Source organism: Salvelinus namaycush, chromosome 23 (assembly GCF_016432855.1).
Source record: "Salvelinus namaycush isolate Seneca chromosome 23, SaNama_1.0, whole genome shotgun sequence".
NCBI classification, from domain to species: domain Eukaryota; kingdom Metazoa; phylum Chordata; class Actinopteri; order Salmoniformes; family Salmonidae; genus Salvelinus; species Salvelinus namaycush.
The window spans coordinates 8,899,862-8,918,171 of record NC_052329.1 but is presented as its reverse complement, the minus strand read 5'-3'; the positions used below and the strand labels follow the sequence as shown (position 1 = coordinate 8,918,171).

General features: G+C 43.4%; 1 protein-coding gene across 1 annotated transcript in view; it reads left to right on the top strand.

Annotated features, from left to right (window-relative positions):
- LOC120018057 (glutamate receptor 4-like) overlaps positions 1 to 15,447 on the top strand; it is a 94,929-nt gene extending 79,482 nt beyond the window's left edge. The window contains exons 5-11 of the mRNA XM_038961020.1: positions 126 to 257; positions 3,878 to 3,931; positions 4,399 to 4,557; positions 14,004 to 14,171; positions 14,243 to 14,347; positions 14,442 to 14,552; positions 15,415 to 15,447. Coding sequence (XP_038816948.1) covers positions 126 to 257; positions 3,878 to 3,931; positions 4,399 to 4,557; positions 14,004 to 14,171; positions 14,243 to 14,347; positions 14,442 to 14,552; positions 15,415 to 15,447 — 762 coding nt within the window. The remainder of the gene's footprint in view (positions 1 to 125; positions 258 to 3,877; positions 3,932 to 4,398; positions 4,558 to 14,003; positions 14,172 to 14,242; positions 14,348 to 14,441; positions 14,553 to 15,414) is intronic.
- The last annotated feature ends 2,863 nt before the right edge of the window (positions 15,448 to 18,310 follow it).

Sequence of the window (18,310 nt, the reverse complement as noted above, 5' to 3'; positions counted from 1 at the left end):
CACACACACACACACACACACACACACACACACACACACACACACACACACACACACACACACACACACACACACACACACACACACACACACACACAGAGGTTAATTGCTCTGTCTCTGTACAGGTGAGTGCCATCTGCGTGGAGAGTTTCAACGAGGCAGCTTACCGTCGTCTGCTAGAAGACCTGGACCGCCGGCAGGAGAGGAAGTATGTCATCGACCTGGAGCCTGAGAGACTGCAGAGCATTCTAGAACAGGTGAGTCTGAGAGACTGCAGAGCATTCTAGAACAGGTGAGTCTGAGAGACTGCAGAGCATTCTAGAACAGGTGAGTCTGATGAGAGACTGCAGAACATTCTAGAAAAGGTGAGTCTGATGAGAGACTTCAGAGCATTCTAGTACAGGTGAGTCTGATGAGAGACTGCAGAACATTCTAGAACAGTTGAGTCTGATGAGAGATTGCAGAGCATTCTAGAACAGTTGAGTCTGATGAGAGACTGCAGAACATTCTAGAACAGTTGAGTCTGATGAGAGATTGCAGAGTGTCATGACTGTCCTGATCAGGTCAGGTTACAGGAGACCACAACCCTACAGATTATCTCTCAACCCCAACAGATGAGGAGAGATCTAGGGGGTCTGAAGATGTGGGGGTTTTATGACCCCTCACACCCATGGTCATTCTGAAGCCACAGACCACATTCCTTTGTCCCTCTCACTATGGAGGACCAGCCTCAGAACTGTAAACATGCAATAAAGGGACTTTGGAACAATGGTTTCCGTCAACTACAATGGTGGTCATGACGATAGATGGAATATGAAAATGTATGTCATTTTTGTTTTGTTATTAAAGGTTAATAGATTACGTTATTATGAAAACATTGTAACGTTAAGAGTTTTCCTCGTATATGCTTGATGTTTATACATTGTACGTTGTGTGGAAAATGTCCAAATCAAAGAGAATGTTTCGGTAGAGATGAAATGTGAAGTTAGTTGTCTAAAATTGGATTTGAGTAAAATCTATACCTTGCCCCTTAAACCTGGTACGCCCAGAGAATTGCCCTGAAGGCGGTTACGCCCACTTCTGACCCGAGGGTATAAAACCTGTGAGTGCAGAATTAACAGATATGACTAAGTGACCCGAGCTGCAGCCAAAGGTCTAAAAGGTCAACGAATCCAAAACGCAACAAGTTGAAGACAAAGAAATCTTTTTCTACCCAATCTACACTCTTTCATCTTTACGCTGTGAGCTCTGAGCTACAGAGCTATCTGTCCTCCGAAGACCCCTTCCAGAGCGAGGACAAAGGAACAGGCCAGTAAAGCCAAAGGACATGGACATCGTGTCGTGAGGACACCTAGAGAGCTAGCTTGAACGGTCCACGCGGGAAAATCCACGGAGAACCTCCACAAGTAATTACATCATTATATTCTGACTCATAACAGCGGCAGTTTGGGGCAAGGCTAGGGTTAGAATGAGCATAGCTGACAATTTCACCCAAATGTATATTCCTCTTGTGTACTTTCTCTCTTTCTCTCTCTTTTATACCTTGCCCCTTAAACCTGGTACGCCCAGAGAATTGCCCTGAAGGCGGTTACGCCCACTTCTGACCCGAGGGTATAAAACCTGTGAGTGCAGAATTAACAGATATGACTAAGTGACCCGAGCTGCAGCCAAAGGTCTAAAAGGTCAACGAATCCAAAACGCAACAAGTTGAAGACAAAGAAATCTTTTTCTACCCAAGCTACGGATGAGTAGCGTGTCTAAGCGGGTGTATTCAAGCCGAACCACCTAGCCTCCACTCCCCATCGAATCGTGGTATCTACACTCTTTCATCTTTACGCTGTGAGCTCTGAGCTACAGAGCTATCTGTCCTCCGAAGACCCCTTCCAGAGCGAGGACAAAGGAACAGGCCAGTAAAGCCAAAGGACATGGACATCGTGTCGTGAGGACACCTAGAGAGCTAGCTTGAACGGTCCACGCGGGAAAATCCACGGAGAACCTCCACAAGTAATTACATCATTATATTCTGACTCATAACAGCGGCAGTTTGGGGCAAGGCTAGGGTTAGAATGAGCATAGCTGACAATTTCACCCAAATGTATATTCCTCTTGTGTACTTTCTCTCTTTCTCTCTCTTTTAAATCCCCATTTTGGGTAACACGCGCCCTAGTGTGTTGGCCCGTTATACTAAGTTCTAATCAATAGCCTAGAATGTGTTTTTGTGTATGTGTATCTTTTATCATAATTTTAGCTTTTTAGTAAATAAACATTCAATTAAGACTGGTGTGGTGCGAATTCATTAGTGAGACCCGGGTCCGTGCAGAATCCCGGGCTATACGACGTTCAGAACGAGACTGTTAGAGGCAACTGGTTAATTAGCGGCTGTGGTAAAATCGATATTCTGATATTCTTTGAGTTCATTTGGGAAATAGAAACTCAATAAAAACTAGTTTTCCCATGGTGCCCCAGGTTAATGAGTTAATAATTGCTTGATTCAGTTAATCACGTAATTAGAAACTTGTAATCAGTCGATGAGCAACAGTCACCACATTAACTAATACAACGTCACGACAAGAGCATTCTAGAACAGTTGAGTCTGATGAGAGATTGCAGAGCATTCTAGAACAGGTGACTGCAGAACTCAACATCACACACCCTTACACACACACACAATCTCTCTCTCAGCCTTGTGGGAGTTCATGCGCATTAGTACCCCTCTCCTCCTCTTTTCACTGAACGCATCTACTGACGGCCAGACTGTGACTCTAACAGTTGAGACAGGTGTGTCTGTCTGCCTCTTCTCTGCTGCTGTCATCTTTGACCCCAGCTCCAGGGTAATGTCCCATTGGTCAGCCATCTGTCACTACTTCCCTGTGCATGCATAATTTCCTCTTCTGGCCAGGTCTTCCTTCCTGTCTACTGGTCTGACAAATATGGGCAGACACACACCAGCAACTACAAGCACGGACACACGCACAAACACACACACAATAACACACCTGTGCGGTGGTCTGCCCAGGAACAGCAGGCTCAGTAGTATTGGCATGGATGGCATCATCAGTCCGACAGAGATTGCTCTCTCTCTCTTTCAATTTTAAAGGGATTTATTGGCATGAGAAACATATGTTCACATTGCCAAAGCAAGTGAAATAGATAATGAACAAAAGTGAAATAAACAATAAAAAAAATAGTTTATCACAAAAGTTGTATTTACAATGGTATTTGTTCTTCACTGGTTGCCCTTTTCTTGTGGCAACAGGTCACAAATCTTGCTGCTGTAATGACACTATTGGTATTTCATCCAATAGATATGGGAGTTTATCAAAATTGGATATGTTTTCAAATTCTTTGTGGATCTGTTTAATCTGAGGGAAATATTTGTCTCTAATATGGTCATACATTTGGGAGGAGGTTCGGAAGTGCAGCTCAGTTTTCACCTCATGTTGTGTTGTGGGCAGTGTGCACATAGCCTGTCTTCTCTTGAGAGCCAGGTCTGCCTACGGCGGTCTTTCTTAATAGCAAGGCTATGCTCACTGTGTCTGTACATAGTCGAAGCTTTCCTTAATTTTGGGTCAGTCACAGTGGTCAGGTAATCTGCCTAGAGCCAAATAGCATTCTAGTTTGGTCAGATATTTTGTTAATTCTTTCCAATGTGTCAAGTAAGTCTCTTCTTTCTGTCTCTCTCTCTCTCTCTCTCTCTCTCTCTCTCTGTCTCTCTGTCTCTCTGTCTCTCTGTCTCTCTGTCTCTCTGTCTCTCTGTCTCTGTCTCTGTCTCTCTGTCTCTCTGTCTCTGTCTCTCTCAGGATAGCCATTCAATTTATTCTCTTTTCTCCCCTCTTCTCCTCCTCTATTTTCCTCTTCTCTTCCTGTCTTTCTCCAGGCCGTTAGTGTGGGGAAACATGTCAAAGGCTACCATTACATCTTGGCCAACCTGGTAAGTATGTGTGTGGCTTCTTAGTGCATCCCAATAGTCTAAAGTTGTTTCATTTCCTTGTCTGCTCCCCTCCTGCTCTCCTTCATCTCTGCTAACATGAACCAACTGAACAAGTGAAAACAAATACCCCTGTCCCCATCCACATGATGTGCTTTTTTTAGATTAGTGCAGATGAAAGAGAGGAGACGAGGAGAAGAGAGGAAGGGGGAAGGTTGTGGTATGTACAGAGGGGTTCAGACAGGTGGCTGTGGTTTACCTTGTCTCTGAGGAAAATGTGAGTCAACTCTGAGCCAGACAGTTCGAACGGTTTGAAGGCACTTCAGACAGTGCATTCCCTTTCTCTCTCTCTCCTTCTCTAGCTTGGGAAAATAAGGTGTATCCCTGTCTCAGAGCTTCCATGTTCAGGTAAAGCCAGGTTAATCTTCAAATGCAGTTGTACCTAACATCTCTCTCTCTCTCTCTTCAAGGGTTTTAAAGACATATCTCTAGAGAGATTTATGCATGGTGGGGCTAACATCACAGGGTTCCAGTTGGTTGACTTCAGTAAGCCAATAGTCCTCAAACTGATGCAGCGCTGGAACAAACTGGACCAGAGAGAGTACCCAGGCTCTGACATCCCACCCAAGGTACACACACACTCACACTGTTGCAGAGGGTTCTAGAATCATGTTGGAGAGAAAACTATTTTCTCCTGTCACAGCTCTTTAGCCAATCACACTTTGACTCAGAGAAGCATCAGGAAACACTCAGCTGTTAGAGATAGTGTCCCACACCTCTCTCTCTCTCTTTCTCCAATTCAAAGGGCTTTATTGGCATGGGAAACATATGCTACATTGACAAGCAAGTGAAATAGACATTAAACAAAAGTGAAATAAACAATAATAAATTAAGTGTAAGTGTTACACTATGCACAGCTATTTTCACGTCTCTCCAGAGATGTTCGATCGGGTTCAAGTCCGGGCTCTGGCTGGGCCACTCAAGGACATTCAGAGACTTGTCCCAAAGCCACTCCTGCATTGTCTTGAGTGTGTGCTTTGGGTCGTTGTCCTGTTGGAAGGTGAACCTTCACCCCAGTTGAGGTCCTGAGCGCTCTGAAGCAGGTTTTCATCAAGGATCTCTCTGTGCTTTGCTCCGTTCATCTTTGCCTCGCTCCTGACTAGTCTCCAAGTCCCTGCCGCTAAAAATCATCCCTACAACATGATGCTGCCACCACCATGCTTCACTGTAGGGATGATGCCAGGTTTCCTCCAGATGTGACACTTGGCATTCAGGACAAAGAGTTCAATATTTGTTTCATCAGACCAAAGAATCTTGTTTCTCATGGTCTCAAGTCAAATCAAATTGTATTTGTCACATATGTCAAATACAACAGGTGTAGGCCTTACAGTGAAATGCTTACTTACAAGCCCTTAAACAACAATTCAGTTTTAAGAAAATCCCCCCAAAAAGTAAGAGATGAGAATAACAAATAATTAAAAAGCAGCAGAGAGTCTTTAAGTGCCTCTAAACGGGCTGTCATGTGCCTTTTACTGAGGAGTAGCTTCCGTCTGACCACTCTACAATAAAGGCCTAAACGGCGAAGTGCTGCAGAGATGGTTGTCCTTCTGGAAAATTCACCCATCTCCACAGAGGAACTCTAGAGCTCTGTCAGAGTTACCATCGGGTTCTTGGTCACCTCCCTGACCAAGGCCCTTCTCCCCCGATTGTTCAGTTTGGCCGAGTGGCCAGCTCTGGAAGAGTCTTGGTGGTTCCAAACTTCTTACATTTAAGAATGATGGAGGCCACTGTGTTCTTGGGGACCTTCAATGCTGCAGAAATGTTTGTGCCTTGACACAATCCTGTCTCTAAGGACAATTCCTTCCACCTCATGGCTTGGTTTCTGCTCTGACATGCACTGCCAAATTGAGTCAAACGCTTTTTGGAAATCATCAAACCATGAGAAGACTTTGCCTTTTTTTTTGTTTGTTTGTTTGTCAATTAGGGTGTGCCGGGTGAATATGTGCTTTGTCATATGGTAATTTGGTAAAAAGCCAATTTGACATTTGCTCAGTACATTGTTTTTACTGAGGAATTATATGAGTCTGCTGTTAATGATAATGTAGACGATTTCCCCAAGGTTGCTGTTGATGCATGCTGTATCCCACAGGAGTTATTGGGGTGAAGTTTTGGGGAAGATGCCAGAGCTGAGGATGATGTTAAAGAGTCTAAGTATAGCCAATTGGAATTTGTGATCTGGATACCATCAACACCACAGGCTTTTTTGGGTTGGAGGGTTTGTATTTTGTCCTGTAGTTCATTCAATGTAATTGGAGAATCCAGTGGGTTCTGGTAGTCTTTAAAAGTTGTCTAATATTTGTATTTGATCATGTATATGTTTTAGCTGTTTGTTCTTCATCTCCGTTTTGAATAGATAACTCTTTGTGTTGTTGTTTGTTTAGTAAGTTCCAATTTTCCAAGAAGCAGTTCGATTCTATGGATTCTTCAATTACATTGAGCTGATTTCTGACGTGCTTTCCATAGTGTATTTCTGTATTGTTTTAGTCAGTCTGTCACGTATACTCCCTCTCTGGCCTCTAGGTCACCAGACTGCTAATTATTACACCAGTCACCATCGTCACGCACACCAGCGCTTATTGACACTCACCTGGACTCCATCACCTCCTTGATTACCTGCCCTATTTATGTCACTCCCTTTGGTTCCTTCCCCAGGCGTCATTGTTTCTGTTTCATGTCTGTGTGCTATTTGTGTTTCTTGTTTTGTATTATGTTCTTTTTATTTATTAAATATTCACTCCCTTAACTTGCTTCCCGACTCTCAGCGCACATTGTTACAGATTCACCATAGTGAAGGCGGAGGCTCAGGTTTTCTGAGTCTCTATGTTTTTGGTTGGGTAGGTTTCTCAATTTCTTTCTTAGGTTTTTGTGTTCTTCATCAAACCATTTGTCATTGTTGTTAATTTTCTTACGTTGTCTGCTTGACATTTTCTGTTTTGATAGGGAAGCTATATGGTAAAATATGCTATTTAGATTTTCACTTTCAAGTTTACATTAAGTTTATACCTTCAATCTCTCTCTCTCTCCATATCTCCATGGTTGTCCATCTCAGCATTAGGTATTCATCCAGCACGCTTTGCCCTAGGAAGACTAGCCCTGCCCTAGGATGACTAGCCCTGCCCTAGGATGACTAGCCCTGCCCCAGGATGACTAGCCCTGCCCTAGGATGACTAGCCCTGCCCTAGGATGACTAGCCCTGCCCTAGGATGACTAGCCCTGCCCTAGGATGACTAGCCTTGCTCTAGGATGATTAGCCTTGCTCTAGGATGACTAGCTCTGCCCAAAGATGACTAGCCCTGCCATAGGATGACTAGCTCCGCCCTAGGATGACTAGCCCTGCCATAGGATGACTAGCCCTGCCATAGGATGACTAGCTCCACCCTAGGATGACTAGGTCAGTGCCGTTTAAAATTAGGGAGGAGCCATGGCCTTATTTCTGTTACAGCATATTGGATGACTATTATTCATATTCCCTTCACCCAGTTCAATGTAACAGCGATAGGTTTAGGCTACTACATGATACTCAAATTTCCCCTATACCCATCAAGAGGTTGCTGCAACCTAGCTTATGAATGAAAGTTTACAACGTACAGTAAGTAGGTGCACACAGGTCGAGAGACACATTTGAGATGACAGACAGTGACACATGGACAGACAGTGATATACCGCCTTGCACACGCTTGCCTGCATCTAGCTAATATAGGGTGTAATCATTAGTCCAATGTAATACCATTAGTAATACCAAAAGCTTACCTTGACATGGAAGAGTTCCAGTGTTGTGTTGGAAAGTCATAGCCAGCTAGCGAACATAGCATCGCTCTGAACAGGGTGTTTCAGTAGGCTAAACTAGCTAGCTGCATTTGCTAGCTAAGTTAGTGAAACTGAACGTGAGAAAAAATAACAATATCGCTCTCTCTCTCTCTCTCTCTATTTCTCTCTTGCTTTGTCATTTTGGAAGAAATTAATTTGTTCAAAACTGTTCAACTGTTGTCTTTCTCTCTCTTTGAGTCAACTACTCACCACATTTTAAACACTGCAGTGCTAGCTAGCGGTAGCTTCTGCTTTCAGTACTAGATTAATTCTCTGGTCCTTTGATTGGGTGGACAACATGTCAGTTCATGCTACAAGAGCTCTGAGGCTGGAGCAGGGGCGTAGACAGATTTTTTGGGGGGGGATAGGCCTAGAAAAATGTGGATATGCATTTTTTCTACTTCTTCATTTAATATATTTTGCGACGTGTACCATATAGTATTTCGTAATACAATAATTTTATACTAGTGCATAGTACTTGGAGCATCCTCGTTACATATACTAATAATTACCTCCCAGCATATTAAAATAAGACAGTAACTTTAGACCAGTTGCCAAATTGCCAAAAACAAAAAACTCATGTTCAGACGCACTTTAATCTCAATGGGCAAACAAGCCTATATTTGATGTTATAATTTATACCATGGCAGGTGGTAGTACTATGAAATGGTACCTTACCTTTATTAGACGTATCATAAGGCGTGACCTACATCACAAGGCGCAGACGGCGAGGCTTTGAGTTGAATATGGTGATGATTTCATCATAATCCAATGGATCTGTCAGTTCACGCTCTAAACAGCAAACTGAAGTGGTTCAGCCAGGCGCTTGTCATTGATGTGCGAAGACGGTTTTTTATCCTAGTTGTTGTTGAGAAAAGTCTCTCCACACTGCATGATGTCATTGGAAGTGTGACAATGATCCTTAACAGAAAGTTTATATTAGGGAAAATATCACCATTGCAGCTGTCAAGTACACTCATTATGGAGGAAAAGTCACTCTTTCCCATGTTACTTTTGCAACTCAACTGCTGAATAAAAACAGTGAATTCAGCATCCTCAATTGACATTGCATAATGATCGCATGTGGTCTTCAGCTGCTCTAAGGCCGCGGGTTTGGGATTCTTTGGAAAACGAGGCTGCCGCTTGCATGATCCCGTATGTGTCTTCTTGAAATTGTGAGTTCAACTCAGTAATCTGTCTGTCTACAATATTGTTCCAAAGTTGCCTCAGGTCACTGTCACTCATGATGCTGGATGTTTTCCAGTGAAGTTTTTTACAGGCAGTTTTCGCTGCCGTGATGCCCTCACATCCCAATTACAAATATCATGATTAATCATCATCTCTTCAGCTAGCTTGAGAACTTTATCAGTCTCCCCCTGAGTTATCTTTTCTCCCTACGTAGAAAAGCTGCTTTTGACGATTTCAATTAAACCAATACCGTCCATCACAGATAATGTAGAGCTTTGTAATCCCTTCGTAGCAAAATCACTAGTGTCAAACAATTTACTAAATGTGACTAACAGGAATAAAAACGTATTGTTCTGGATTTGTTGTAAGAGGGCATCGGCTTCTAATTTGGTTTATCCACAAGCCTCTGAAAACTCTGCAAGAACCTCTAAAATGACATCTAGCAATAACAGCACTTTACTCACAGACCCTGATTTCGAACTCCACCGTACATCCGTGGATCTTTCTAGCTCGATACATGGTCTATTGGGATGCAACTCTTTCTGTACTTCATGAATCGAGCATGTCTGTGGGGATCCACTCATAAATGTGTGCAGCTGGTTTACTGTGTCAAAGAAAGTACTGACATGTCCCGAAATGTTTGCTTTAGTAGGACATGTATCCCTCCTCTGTTCCCTGACATGACTGAAGCGCCATCTAAACAAAAACCCACACGAAGAGTGGGATCCAACTCCAGGGGTTGCAACACAAATTCCTTGTGCAGACAAATCAGCGGTTTCCATAAACCCAACAGCTCTTTCTTTAATCATTTCAGCATGAATGTATCGGATGCACACAGCAAGAAGTTCTAGTTTAGGTTGATCTTTATAATCATCTGCCAGTGTGGCAAAATACTTGGAAGCGCAGAATGAACTTCATCTTTTATCCTCCACAGTAACAATGATGCTGCAATTCGTTCTGAATTTCGGGGCTCATAAGCGTGGCATTGTGAGGTAGCTCATTAAGCCTGTTTTCTATTTCTGAGTCATACTTTGACATGAAATTGAAGATTTCGAAAAAGTTACCTTTGCTGACTACCTCTTGGGTTTCTCTATGCCCTCTGAGTGAAATATCCTGCTTTGCACACATTAGAACAATATCTATGACCACTTTAACATGTGCACGGTTTCTTTCTATAAAATCCATGTTTGCATCACCATGTATTTGGTTCAACTCAGTCCCACGACTTCTAGGCCCATGGGTCACCTTGTAGGATTCACATTTTGCAAGGACATTAGAATGTAATTTGCTATTCTCGTGTTTGCAGCAAGCATTTGTTGTGAGTTTCCAGTTTTTAAATCCATCTCGTATAAATCTGAATTTGACATTTGCCTCAGGAAAGTGCCTACAAAAAGTTCAATAATTGCATCTTTTGCTTTACTATACTCAATCCACATGAACTGGTCATACCCCCTTGAGAAGAAGCAGCGTGATTTGCCATTTATTATACTTGAAGGGAACTTTGCTAGCTTTGGTTGACAGGCTGGTTCATCAACGGCAGACACATCTGTCAGTGGACCTACTGAAGGTTCACCCCCACCCGCAGCATCAAGAACGAGAGGAGACGGTGGGGTTGGCAAGCATGCCTGGCTCAATGTGGCATTGGCTGTTGTGATGGCGATTGCGATTGTTTCTATCCTGGCCCCACCTGTTAATGTCTCATTCTGGAAGCTATCGGTAGATTGATCCAAATTATTTTCTGGAACCCACTCCTTTGCCTCAGATGTCTTTTTTTGAAAAACCTAGCGATCAACATTTGGTTTGCCATTGCTAGAACTACTAAATTACCTTGGCTGGTGAGTCAGTTACAGTAAACTAGCGTGGTAGAGTTTGCTAACCTATGCACTACAAAGTTTAGCCACGTGACATTGCCAGGTTGTTGAGGTAAACCACTGTATGAGTTTTTTTTAAATGTAACAAATAGTCGGAAGCCAACTTGATTATTGCGGACTATTTTTTTGTTACATTATAATACAATTACCCATAGAAAATACTTCTCACATGCGGTTCTTATAAAAAATGTATAAAATATAACACAATTCATATATCATTTCTGGGGCATTTTTGGGGTAGGCATGAGATCAAACTAGGTAGGCCAAGGCTACGCTACTGGGCTGGAGGACGTGTTCCAGAAGTTGTCATAATCACTGTGTAAGTCTATGAAAGGGGGTGAGGCCCATGAGCCTCCAAGGTTTTGTATTGAAGTCAATGTATCCAGAGGAGGACGGAAGCTAGCTGTCCTCCAGCTACACCATGGTGCTACCCTACAGACTGCTGTGGAGGCTACTGTAGACCTTCTTTGCAAAATAGTGTGTTTTAATCAGTTATTTGGTGACATGTGATTATATTTATTATAGTTTTATCTAAACATTATAACATTTTATATGTCTTGCAATTAAACATTTTATGAAATTCACTGGAGAGAATGGTCCTCCCCTTCATCCTCTGGGGAGCCTCCACTGGTGTAAGGGTAGTGAGATTTTGAGTTTGTCATTCTCAGCATTCTGTTTCTGGAATATGCTATGAAACCAAATGTCATATGCTGACATCAAACCATTGTTGGAGACACCTTTCAAGGCCAAAAAAACAAACATGTCACTGTTCGGTCAGCGGGACACAGATGCGTACTGCATTAGTGAATGACAAGGCCCTTTCTGTACAATTAGATGGGCAGCTTTATGTATCATCATCAATCACAATCAATTAGAATGTTAGAACTAAGGACATGTTGTGTTTTATTAATACCTGTCAACGAGCATTAAAACCTGTTTGGGATAGGGGGCAGCATTTTCACGTTCGGATGAAAAGCGTGCCCAGAGTAAACTTCCTGCTACTCAGGCCCAGAAGCGAATATATGCATATAATTAGTTTTGGATAGAAAACACTCTGAAGTTTCTAAAACTGTTTGAATGATGTTTCTGAGTATAACAGAACTCATATGGCAGGCAAAAACCTGAGAAAAATCCAACCAGGAAGTGGGAAATCTGAGGTTTGTAGTTTTTCAACTCATTGCCTTTCTAATATACAGTGTCTATTGGGTCATATTGCACTTCCTAAGGCTTCCACTAGATGTCAACAGTCTTTAGAACCTTGTTTGAGGCTTCTACTGTGAAGGAGGGGGGAATGAGAGCTGTTTCAATAGGTGTCTGGCAGAAGGCCATGAGCTGGTCACGCGCATGGCCGTAAGAGCGACTTGCGTTCCATTGCATTTCTAAAGACAAAGGAATTATCCGGTTGCAACATTATTGAAGATTTTTGTTAAAAACATCCTAAAGATTGATTCTACACATCGTTTGACATGTTTCTACGAACTGTTATATAACTTTTTGGACTTTTCGTCTGAACCTTTGCCTGGACTTGCCCGCGCCTCGTGAATTTGGATTGTGAACTGAATACGCAAACAAAAAGGAGGTATTTGGACATAAATGATGGACTTTATCGAACAAATCAAACATTTATTGTGGAACAGGGATTCCTGGGAGTGCATTCTGATGAAGATCATCAAAGTTAAGTGAATATTTATAATGCTATTTCTGACTTCTGTTGACTCCACAACATGGCGGGTACCTGTATGGCTTGTTTTTGTGTCTGAGCGACGTTCTCAGATTATAACAAGGTGTGCTTTTTCCGTAAAGTTTTTTTGAAATCTGACACAGCGGTTGCATTAAGGAGAAGTATATCTTTAATTCTGTGCATAACACTTGTATCTTTTATCAAAGTTTATGATGAGTATTTCTGTAAATTGATGTGGCTCTCTGAAAATTCGCCGGATGTTTTCGAGGCACAACATTACTGACCATAACGCGTCAATGTAAACTGAGATTTTGTGATATAAATATGAACTTTATCGAAACAAAACATAAATGTATTGGGTAACATGAAGTCCTATGAGTGCCATCTGATGAAAATCATCAAAGGTTAGTGATTAATTATATCTCTATTTCTGCTTTTTGTGACTCCTTTCTTTTATGTGTTTTTGTGACTAGGCTCTGACCTAACATAATCATATTGTGTGCTTTCGCTGTAAAGCCTTTTTCAAATCGGACACGATGGGTAGATTAACAAGAGGTTAATCTTTCATTTGGTGTATTGCACTTGTGAATGTATGAAGTTACATATTTAAAAAATATATTTTTGAATTTCGCGCTCTGCCTTTTCAGCGGAATGTTGTCGAGGGGTTCCACTAGCCATAAGAAGTTTTAAGACTTCCAGGGTCACAGAAGAACAAGCATGTGGTTCTCAAAGAAAGCCTTGAGAAAATATCAAGGGAAGATCATCAAAACGGCATGGTATATAACCACCCCAACACACAGAGTGCGAAAGAAAAGGAAGACATGTCAGAGTGACACTGACCTGATGTGAAGTGCGTCCCCTGAGTTTATCATCCCCTCATCCTTCCTCTCCTCCTCTTCTCTTCTCCTCCTCAGTTTGGTCTCTGTCATGATGTGAATGTTTCCTGCTGTGGCTGTGACGGCCTCTGTAGCAATGTGTGTGTGTGTGTGTGTGTGTGTGTGTGTGTGTGTGTGTGTGTGTGTGTGTGTGTGTGTGTGTGTGTGTGTGTGTGTGTGTGTGTGTGTGTGTGTGTGTGTGTGTGTGTGTGTGTGTGTGTGTGTGTGTGTGTGTGTGTGTTGTGAGGTCTCCCTGCTGTGTGTGTGAATACCTCCATAGTGCTATGTGTCTTACCTGTTACAGAGCTGTCAGTCAGATAAGCCTCCTCTGAAGACCTCCTCATCTCTCAAATCATAATCTTACTGCCGCAGATGGGTCTCATGGGGATCCATTCATTCACATAGATGGGACTTATTTTGTACATTACTAATCCAGTGTTTTGTCAAGAGAGGAACCCACAGCATGAAACAGGCATTTCCTGATTCCCAAAACAGGCATCATCATGTCTGTTATAGGCTCTACGCTGTTGATGTAAAATCATCTAATATGCTCTTTCTCCCTCCTCCTCCTCTTCCCTCTCCTCTCTCCCCAGTACACCTCGTCTCTGACGTATGATGGGGTGTTGGTGATGGCCGAGGCCTTCAGGAACCTGCGTCGTCAGAAGATAGACATCTCCCGTAGAGGAAATGCTGGAGACTGTCTGGCCAACCCAGCTGCCCCCTGGAACCAGGGCATAGACATGGAACGCACACTCAAACAGGTATTCTTTGGTCCTTTGTGTTCCCTATTGTTCTCTGTCCTGACCTGTGTTCTCTGTTGTTATGTCTCCAGGTGCGTATCCAGGGTCTGACAGGTAACATCCAGTTTGACCACTACGGCCGCAGAGTCAACTACACCATGGACGTGTTTGAACTGAAGAGCAATGGACCACAACGGGTAGGAATAGACACACAGGCATGTCGGAGAAATTATTTGGGTTTTATGAAAATGCAGTTTTGTCTGGTTTTCACCTCTCCCTTTCCTCTCTCAGATTGGCTACTGGAACGACATTGACAAACTGGTTCTGGTCCAGAATGAGGTGCTGTTGTCCAATGACAGCACAAACATTGAGAACAGGACAGTCGTTGTGACAACTATCATGGTAATGTACTCCTCTGCCTCCTCTCCTTTCCTCAATCACACAGAAGATGCATCCCAACAGTCTAAAACGGCTTACTAATTTTAAAAATGTAGGCAAGTCCTCAACTCCTGTCCTCAACTCCTGTCCATCAGTACTGATATTAAACAACTTGAAAGGTGGAAATTCAATGTTCTGTAGGAATCGACTACGCTGTTTTCTCAAATCAGTACAGATGACGGAGAGGAGGATCTGTCGTGCTTTTGAGATGCACCCACATTGATTTAGAGAGCAGAGGGCCCACAGGGCCTCTCGTGGTCAGAGCTGGTAGTGACACCAGTGTGTATGACAGTGTCCCTAAGGGTATTGTAGCAGTACCAGGTCATAGTGATGGAGGAGAGAGTAGGGGACTGTAAGAGAGGAATCAGACTTGATTTGGTTTTCGTTGACGTCATCTGTCAAGTGTGAAAGAGAGAGGAGTTTTAGTCCTTTTACCTTTTACCGTGTGTCCCCCCCTTCTCTCTATGGACGTCACTCTCTTCCTCTCTCTCCCTCCCTCCCCTTCTACCTCTTTCTCTCTCTTCCTCCCTCTCCCTCTTTCTTTCCCTCCCTCCCTCCCTCCCCCCCTCTTTCTCTCTCTCCCTACCTCTCCCTCCCTCCCCCTCGATCTTTACCTCCCTCTTCCTTTTTCTCTCTCCCTCTCTCCCCCTCCCCTCTCCCTCTTTCTCTCTCTTCCTCCCTCCCCCTCCCCCTCTCCCTCTCTCTCCCACCCTATCCCTCTCTCTCCTTCCCTCCCCCTCTCTCCCTCCTTCTCTCTCTGGATGATCTATGCCCCTATCAGATGACCATGGCTAACGTTACCTCAGCCACCTCCTCCTCTTTACAGCCACTGATGAGGAAGCCTCTGCTGCGACACTGAAGACTTACAGTACAGACAGACACACAGACAGACGGGAGATGGACTCACAGAAGGACTCACACTGACAGATAGAGCCACTGAGACTCTAGCTCTCTATCGCTCTGTAATTATATTGCAGCACCATTGAGAGAAGAGGAATCACACAGATGAAGATATCTATCTATCTATCTATCTATCTATCTATCTATCTATCTATCTATCTATCTATCCATCTGTCTGTAATTCTGCTTTGTCATGACTTTACTTTTTCTTCTCTGTGAACTGGGGGAACTGTAGACTAAAAAATAAGTTTGAATATTTTTGTGATTATCTTTTTGGATGTTCAGGGAATTAGAATGGAATTGTGTCCCATAATGATGAGAAAAAGACACACACAGATCAGACGGGCCAGTCGTACAGAAACACACACAGATCAGACAGGCCAGTCGTACAGAAACACACACAGATCAGACAGGGGCCAGTCGTACAGAAACACACACAGATCAGACAGGGGCCAGTCGTACAGAAACACACACAGATCAGACAGGGGCCAGTCGTACAGAAACACACACAGATCAGACAGGGGCCAGTCGTACAGAAACACACACAGATCAGACAGGGGCCAGTCGTACAGAAACACACACAGATCAGACAGGGGCCAGTCGTACAGAAACACACACAGATCAGACAGGCCAGTCGTACAGAAACACACACAGATCAGACAGGGGCCAGTCGTACAGAAACACACACAGATCAGACAGGGGCCAGTCGTACAGAAAAACACACAGATCAGACAGGGGCCAGTCGTACAGAAACACACACAGATCAGACAGGGGCCAGTCGTACAGAAAAACACACAGATCAGACAGGCCAGTCGTACAGAAACACACACAGATCAGACAGGGGCCAGTCGTACAGAAACACACACAGATCAGACAGGGGCCAGTCGTACAGAAAAACACACAGATCAGACAGGGGCCAGTCGTACAGAAACACACACAGATCAGACAGGGGCCAGTCGTACAGAAACACGCACAGGTCAGACAGGGGCCAGTCGTACAGAAACACACACAGATCAGACAGGGGCCAGTCGTACAGAAACACACACAGATCAGACAGGGGCCAGTCGTACAGAAACACACACAGATCAAACAGGGGCCAGTCGTACAGAAACACACACAGATCAGACAGGGGCCAGTGGTATAGAAACACACCCACACAGAGTGCATATATACTGTCACACACACACATTCACACACTGCGTACTGTCTCACAGATGCATACACAAACACACCCCCAACACACTGACATAATCACAGTCTCAACCAAACACACCCTGACAGTCACAAAACACAATCTCAAAGTGTACACATGCATAGACACACCCTCAATTGTAAAGAACAACACAATCACACACACACTCATGCACACACGTGTGTGCAAATGCTGCTGTGAGTGAGTGGGTGTGTGTGAGTGTGTTTGTGTGTGTGCGTGCTAGATGCATCGTGTTGTCAGTGATGGCTGTATTTCATATTCCATCACCATGACGACATGCGTGTTACCACCCCACTGCTGAGAGTCATCACATCATCACGCCCCCTGCAGATAGCAGCTCTAGTCATTCTGTTTCTATGGTGTTCTCTGAAGACTGCATCAGGGACCGTGCATTGACATAGAGAGAGGCTGCTGTTACTTCATGGTCACCCATCATCTACATTGTTCTATTCTACAGTGGCTTGCGAAAGTATTCACTCCCTTGGCATTTTTCCTATTTTGTTGCCTGACAACCTGGAAATAAAATAAAAAAAATGTAGGGGTTTGTATCATTTGATTTACACAACATGCCTACCACTTTGAAGATACAAAATATTTTTGATTGTGAAACAAACAAGAAATAAGACAAAAAAAAACTGAAAATTTGAGCCTGCATAACTATTCACCCCCCCAAAGTCATTACTTTGTAGAGTCACCTTTTGCAGCAATTACAGCTGCAAGTCTCTTGGAGTATGTCTCTATAAGCTTGGCACATCTAGCCACTAGGATTTTTGCCCATTCTTCAAGGTAAAACTGCTCCAGCTCCTTCAAGTTGGACGGGTTCCGCTGGTGTACAACAATCTTAAAGTCATACCACAGATTCTCAATTGGATTGAGGTCTGGGCTTTGAAAAGGCCATTCCAAGACATTTATATGTTTCCCCTTAAACCACTTGAGTGTTGCTTTAGCAAAATGCTTAGGGTCATTGTCCTGCTGGAAGGTGAACCTCCGTCCCAGTCTCAAATCTCTGGAAGACTGAAACAGGTTTCCCTCAAGAATTTCCCTGTATTTAGTGCCATCCATCACTCCTTCAATTCTGACCAGTTTCCCAGTCCCTGCCGATAAAAAACATCCCCACAGCATGATGCTGCCACCACCACACTTCACAGTGGGGATGGTGTTATCGGGGTGATGAGAGGTGTTGGGTTTGCGCCTTCATGGTCTTCATGGTGCCGCTTGCTTGATGGTGCCCCTTGCTTAGCGGTGTTGCAGACTCTGGGGCCTTTCAGAACAGGTGTATATGTACGGAGATCATATGACAGATCATGTGACACTTAGATTGCACACAGGTGAACTTTATTTAACTAATTATGTGACTTCTGGAGGTAATTGGTTGCACCAGATATTTTTTAGTGGCTTCATATTTAAGGGGGTGAATACATGTGCACGCACCACTTTTCCATTTCTTATTTTTGTAGAATCTTTTGAAACAAGTTATTTTTTCAATTTCACCAAGTATTTTGTGTATGTCCATTACATGAAATTCAAATAAAATTCCATTTAAATTACAGGTTGTAATGCAACAAAATAGGAAAAATGCTGAGGGGGATGAATACTTTGCAAGGAACTG